A 7,747-nucleotide genomic window follows, 5' to 3' on the forward strand; every position below is an offset into this window, starting at 1 on the left:
ACAAACCGTAGGTTGACCTATGGTCCATGGGTCCTCTTTCGTGGCTCCACTCTTAGGAATTTCATCAAGTATTGGAACTTCAACTCTCTAAACACCTTCTATGGAAGTGCAGGACGGCCCGTAGGTCGACATATGGTCTGTAGGTCCCTTCGTAGTTACACACTTGGTCAAACTTCCCTGATGCTCCCATCTACGCCTACCCATAGACGGACCGTCACAGACCTACGATCCGTAGGTGGCCACTTTTGCAAAATTTCAGCTGTCATCCCACTCAACCACATCCAAGGCTATTTCGTACAAACATGACACAAAAACATTATTTTCAATGCAAAATGGCCCTAGACACACACAACTCTTAAGTGAAATGTATCAAAATACCGTAAACTCACGATATATCAACTATTCATCAAGTCCATAAACGCCGCCAAAGAATTAGTCAACCCAAACGACATTACCAAAAACTCAGAATGACCATACCGGGTTCTAAAAGCCGTCTTTATAATATCTTCATCTCTCACCCTCAATTGGTGATAACCCGACCTAAGGTCAATTTTTGAGAAATAACTTGCCCCTTGAAGTTGGTCAAACTAATCATCTATCCTTGGAAGAGGATGCTTGTTCTTAATGGTCACTTTGTTCAACTAACGATAATTGATGCACATACGAAGTAACCCATATTTATTTCTAACAAACAACACGGCAACACCCCATGGTAAGATGCTCAGTCAGATGAAGCCCTTATCCAACAAGTCCTTCAACTGTTCTTTCAACTCCTTTAAATTAGCCGGGGCCATTCTATAAGGAGGAATTGAGATAGGTTGTGTATCTGGGAGAAGGTTAATACCGAAGTCTATTTCCCGCTCGGGAGAAATACTGGGTAAATCATCTAGGAACACTTTTAGAAACTAATTTACTATGGGGACCAACTCAAGTGTAGGGGTTTCAGAATCTATACCCCTCACCTTAATAAGATGGTAAATGCAATCCTTAGGGATCATCTTTCTAGCTTTAAGACATGAGACGAACTGACCCTTAGGCATAGAATTTTCCCCCTTCCACTCAAGGACATGCTCATTCAGGAACTGAAAGTTGAGTACACGAGTCCTACAATCAATTGACACATAACAAGAGTGCAACCAATCCATAGAAAGTAAAACATCGAAAGATAACATATCAAACTCTACCAAATCAATAAGAGTAACTCTATGGGATAGGGAAATAGGGCATCTTCTATAAACCTTCTTAGCCACCACAGAATCACCAACAGGAGTAGAGACAAAAAAAGGTTCTAACAACACATTAGGGAGCACATCAAATATCATTTCCACATATGGCGTCACACAAGACAAAGTAGCACCAGGGTCTAACAAAGCATACACATCTATATAGAAAAATTTTAACATACCGTTGACCATGTATGAAGAATTTTCTTGTTCACCTCAGTTTTGGAGAACATAGAAGCAGTTTTGCTTGGGAGCATTGGAATTTTAATCACTAGGAGGATCTTGCTTACCCTCTCTTCCCTTAGCAGTAAGCATTGGGCAATATCTCATTTTGTGACCACTCTTACCACAATCATAGCACTCATCCATGCCGGCTAGACACTTACCATCGTGCCTCCTTCCACACTTGGTACAATTAGGCCTAGAAAATGAAGATCCACTACCATTATCTCCTTGAGGCTTGAGTTTAGTCACCCTATCTCTAGTGAACTTGGAAGGAGCATTGGAGAAACCTTGGTTGGAAAACCTTTGTCTAAACCTTGGTCGAACTTGTCCATCGAACCTTGTATTGGAGAAGTTCCCGTCACCAGTCCTTGCCCTCTTTACCTCCCTATTCTTTTCCTTGAGCGTTGACTCCTCAATTTGTTAGACATGCACCATAAGACATGAGATATCCATATCATGGATAAACATTGCCGTTCGACATTCTTTCTATACCATGACAGAGACACCTGCCACAAACTTACTCATCTTAGCCCTAGAATCCGCCACGATAGTTGGAGCGTACTTGGATAGTTGGGTTAACTATAAAGCATACTCCCTCACACTCATACTTCCTTGACGAAGGTTAATGAACTCTTGCACCTTTGCTTCCCTCATCTCAAGGGGAAAGAACCTGTCAAGAAAAGCAGACTTAAACATTTCCCACTCTACGGGGCCCGCTCCTACTGACCTTCCTTCCTTCTATTGGTTATACCAGACTTGAGCAACACCTTTCAATTGATAAGCGGCCAATTCCGCCTTCTCTACCGGATTCACCCCCATAATAGCAAGTACCTTATAGGCCTTATCGATAAATTCTTGAGGATCTTCCTCAAGTTTGGAGCCATAAAATTCCAGAGGGTTCATTTTTGCAAAGTCCCTAACTATTGAAGCCGCTGAATTCCTATTCGGGTTCACATGATTAACCACCTCTCTATTGGCTTGTGCCGTCAAGGCTTGAGCCAACATTTGGAAAGCCGACCTAACCTTCACATTTGTTACATTCTCGGTCAAAGGATCAACTGGAGCTTTATGAGGATCTCCTTGATTCACATTGTCTTCCTCATTCCTTCTAGAGAAAGCCCTTTGAGTAGTCATATTCTGTAGACCATCGGGTTAGGATTAGGATAAATACCTTATAGAGTTAAACTCTATCACATGACTAAAGAGTAATGGAAGAAGTAAAATTTCCTAACCATCGTGTAGCTTCTTATCCATAAATGTGGTGTGCTTCACACTCATGAACAAGACTCTCCAGATGTGTCTTATGAGTCATAATCCTAGAATAATTCTAAACCTTGTGCTCTGATACCAAGTTTGTCACGACCCAAGGGTACCCCCAAGATGTAACACAACGTATAGAATCCCGAAGGACTCTACATAAGCCTCTTAGTCCTCATAACATAAGTAAATAAAATAATGATAGAAAACACATTTCAAGTCTAAAAAAGTTTTTTCATAAACGAAAGTGGAAGTCTAGACACTTTGTCTCAAGATAGCCATCTATTACAATATTGAATGAAATAGGGCCTAGCCTATACAACATGTCCAAAAATGGAAAGTACATGAAAGAAACTAAAACATAGAAGTCCGTCCTCGAACCATGAGGACTCACCAAGCTCAGGAACACAATTAATCCAAGATCTAGTCATGAGAATTACCACCTTGAGAATTGGACCCTATATCTTGGAAAAATATAGGCAAAAGTAGGCGTTAGTACAAAAATGCACTAAGTATGATAGCCATGCATAAAAACATTGAAAACATGCTAAGAGGGACATTTCATTTCAAAGCATGCACTTTACCAAGTTTAAACATCATCACGGAGATAGTTGGAAAACATAACTCAAAACATCATCTTGAATGCATGCTAGATTTATCATGAAAACCTTTGAACACTTATGGGATAATTCTTTAAGCATGCCTTAGTTCATGATTACTTTGAACACTACGAGATACTTCTTTAAGCAATCCTTAGTTCAATATTAAACTTCTTGTTATTGTGGGAAATAAGCCTTAACCTACATGAGACCATGTGAGCTTATCCAGTGACTCCCTCACTGAAAAGGGTTGGTCTACTTGCCTAAGGTAGAACCAGTAATCTTAGCTTAAGTGGATCCACTAGCTAAATAACCTATGAGGGCACATAGTTTATGGTATAAGGAGATTGTTACTAGAAACCTGACCTTACTATGGGAGAGCTTCCATCTCAAGAGATTGCTTCTAGAAACCTGACCTTACTACGGGTGAGCTTTCATCTCAAATAATATCCACTCGGTGCTAAGCATTACATTCCACGGAGTAGTTATTAAGTCTTGAATTGACTCAATTACTCATGAAAGGGCGCCCTTGGCCTACCGATTCATGATAAATCACTAGAAAAACTCATTAGTCACTCATGAAAGGTTTCCATTGGCCTACCGATTCAAGGTAGATCATCAGAATAACTCTTTAGATCATGTGTGAGAAACCCTTTCACTATCCATGATTACTTGCTTTTAGATTCAATTAGGTGAGAAAACCTTTCAACCTGATAACCTTCATTACTCATGCATAGGTGTGTATATGATGATGTCCTTTCAACAACACAACAACAACAACAAACAACATGGAGACTTTACTCTCAAAGCATCATCAATACAATTGCATAGATTTCATAGCAAATGCATAATTTTATACTTTACCTCTTTGAGGTTCAAAAATTTCTTTCAATCATCACATCTAGAATTCTAGCATTAGACATGAATAGCATTATAATTCAAGTGATTCTATCACCTCATGCATTAATTCATAAAACTCCTCTTTCATCAACAAAGACCCACATTATAAGATCACAATTGAGAAATATGGGAATTGAAATACATTATAAAAACCATAGGAAATCATCAATTCATACTTAATATAACATAATTAAACCATTAGAATCAAGTTTGAAAGGAACCCATGACTTTTGAATCAAACCCTAACAATTGGGGATTTCTATCTTTTGGAAATTGGAGTTTTTGAGAGGACTCCATGGATGAAAAATACCATACCTTAACAACAAAGCCCAATGAAATTGATGTACAAAATCTTTCTCTTGAACCCTTGCTTAAATCTCCTTCTTCTTTTTCTCCAAGTTTCTAGAGAGAGAATATTTTGGAGGGAATGAACTTTGGAAATTAATTTGGGTTTTGGAAAATATGACTTAATTGGGTGAGTTTTAGAGTTAAAAATGCTTATATAGTGACCCTAGGCTTAGGCAAAATGACCTCACTTAAGTTGGATTAAAACCGGATAAGACTCATTTGCCCCTGAAATAACTGCCAGCCCTTGACCCGCGACACACGACCGACGGACCGTGGATGGATCTACGTTCTGTCCTGGTCAACCGTCGTTTGTTGTCAGAGAGTTTTGGGCCATCGACAGACCCCTAGACCACAGACCGTGGACCCACCTACGGTCCGTGGGTCCAGTCGTGGTCCTGGCCTAGAGATTTTCTTAGGTGTCCAACCACAGACTCACCTTTGATCCGTGGTCCCAACCACGGTCTGTGGTTTTCCACCGTGGATGGCACCTGGAACTTGTTGAAAGACTGCTATTTGCCTCGTTTCGAATTCGGGGTGTTATAGTTTAAATGTTGTTTTGAAGTGGGTTCAATTAATTGTTCATGTTTTAATTGAGTAATTGTAGTTACAAATGCAATTCTAGCTTAGTTCTCTATGCTTGCTTGAGAAAGAGGTAGTAGAGTAGAATGATTGATTCATAGTTGTATTGATTGCATCTTTACAATCTAGCTTGAGAAAGTTGGTTTGATTGCTTCTTTACAAACCCAACTTGAAAGAGTTGGTTATATAAGAAATTGGGTTGTTTGACTGTGTTATGCTTGTTGAGGTTCAAGAGAACTCACTTGAAGCACAATAATTGATTGAGAAATTGCTATTGTATTCAAAACCTAGCCTACCCATTGAGATTCAATAACTTTAAGCAACTAGTAATCAACCATTGCGCAAAATTAGCATTCGACTGATCACACTCTTAAGGTCCAATCTCTACTTGTTTACTTCCCGTGTTAACTAATCTTTATCTTAAATTGGTTATCAAATTCCCCCATTTGATATTTAATCGTTGAAACTTTGTGATTTGTTTTAATGTTGCGAAAGCTTTACTTCTACAAATGATTAGGACATGTTTTTACTTCTTAATTAAATTCTTTACTGTATCACTCCCTGTGGGATCGACTCCAACTCTTAGTTGGGTTTATACTTGTTAGCGACCGCCTACACTTAGTAATTGATGAAGTGTAGTTAAGCGTTATCAACTATGATTTTCTTATTATGTCTTTTCGTTTGACTAATGCTCCTGCAACATTCATGTATCTTATGAAGAGAGTATTTAAGCCCTATCTCGACATGTTTGTGATTGTATTCATTGATGACATATTGATTTATTTGAGGAATTATGAGGATCATGCTAGCCATATCAAAATAGTTCTCCAAACTATCAAAGATAGAGAGTTCTATGCTAAAGTTTCTAAGTGTGAATTTTGGCTTGAGTCAGTGGCATTTTTAGGCCACATATTGTTTGGTGAAGGGATTCGAGTTGATACTCAGAAGATTGAAGCAGTGCAAATGTCACGACCCGAGAGCACCCCCTAGTAGTAACACGGCGTACTCGATCCCGAAGGGGTCTTATACAAGCCTCATAGCATTCATTCATCGCATAGGTATTAGAAATAGTACGGAATAAAAACTTTTTATTTAAAATCCATACAATCTAAAGACATTCATTAATGCAAGCGGAAGTTTATATCTCACATAGCCATCTTAGACACAATCTTTAACAATATAGGGACACAACCCTTTACAATAGAATTCTAAAGTAGTCTATTACGTGAAAAGAAAATAAACTTCTAAGAAAGACCCTTGTCCTCGAACTATGAGGACGTACCAGTTGATTTTTGGAAGAATAGCAATCCAAGCACTTCAGTCTAGGTAGAAACAATCACTTGCCGGAACCTACACTTTGTAGTAAAAACATAGAAGAATGGGTTAGGACACAAAAATGTACTAAGTATGATGACCATGCACAAACATGATTTAAAAGGGGACATTTTGGTTAGAAACCATGCATGATGTTACTTTTTAGAAATATCATGAACAATAGCATAAGAGACATCAAGTACAAATATAATCATCATACAAGTCATAACATCACATTTGAACAATATCAACATGTAACTCTTTACCTTCACATTTAGCCTTTACCTCAAGTAACCCTCATGCTATACCTTGTGCAATGTATGGATAGCGTCCCATACCATCATCCACACCAAGGTACCACATTAAGGTCACCAAAAGTGAACTTACCATTTCCAATAATACTCATACACAAGAGACCTAAACCTTTAACAAGTTATTTCATCACATAAGAACCATCACCTAAGACAACCCCTAAGTCATACTTGTGCAATGTGCAAGTAGTATCCCATACTACTACTCACACTAAGTACTCCTTTGAAGTCACCATAGGCAAGGTACATTGAAATACTATAAGTCATTACAAGGAAGTAACTCATAATACAATCCAAGTATAGCAAGCATCATTACATTAGACCTTCAAATTCAACATTCTTTATTAGCTTCATTTAGAGGACCTTCATACAATAGTCATTAAGACTTAGAGAACTCACTATAGCCCTCTTGAAGCCTACTCGTGCCATGTATGGATAGCATCCCATACTACTACCCACACTTCATAGAACTCCTCAAGAAACTATAATGCACATCTCACATGATGGGAATAAGCGTTTAACCGACATAGACCATGAGAACTAGATCATGGAATCCGGTGTCATGTAACCCCACACCGTAGAAGGTGGTCAACTTGCCTAAGGAAGACCGATATTTAGCTTAAGTGGATCCACTAGCTATCCTATGTGGGCACATAGTTAAGGGACAAGGATATTGCTACTAGATACCCCACCTCAAGTCACGTGCGGGTATCCATCTGAAGAGATTGCTACTAGAAACCCAGCCTCAACTCACGAGAGGGCTTCCATCCCATTCAATATCCTTTCGGTGCTTAGCCTACATTCCCATAGAGTATTTTAACATTCATTACATTAAGGGATAAGAGAATGTTACTAGACACCCCGACTCAACTCACGTGAGGGCATCCATTTCAACCCAACATTCATTCATTGGATAACTCATAGATTCAAAGATGAGAATAGCCTTACATCTAAGAATCCCATAATCGTTCATTAGTGCAAGATCGAGAAT

At 38.8% G+C, this 7,747-nt stretch overlaps 1 protein-coding gene across 1 annotated transcript; it reads right to left on the reverse strand.

The window, feature by feature from the left end:
• Positions 1-1,071: 1,071 nt before the first annotated feature.
• On the reverse strand, positions 1,072-2,582 carry LOC125828989 (uncharacterized). Its single transcript, XM_049508278.1, has 4 exons — positions 2,205-2,582; positions 1,514-1,856; positions 1,239-1,381; positions 1,072-1,104 (listed from the first exon to the last, which is right to left on the reverse strand). The coding sequence occupies exons 1-4, from the start codon at positions 2,580-2,582 to the stop codon at positions 1,072-1,074; spliced, it is 897 nt and encodes a 298-aa protein (XP_049364235.1).
• Between the last annotated feature and the right edge of the window lie 5,165 nt (positions 2,583-7,747).

Source organism: Solanum verrucosum, unplaced genomic scaffold, assembly GCF_900185275.1.
Source record: "Solanum verrucosum unplaced genomic scaffold, falcon-dt-bn FXZP01000231.1, whole genome shotgun sequence".
Taxonomy (NCBI): Eukaryota; Viridiplantae; Streptophyta; class Magnoliopsida; order Solanales; family Solanaceae; genus Solanum; species Solanum verrucosum.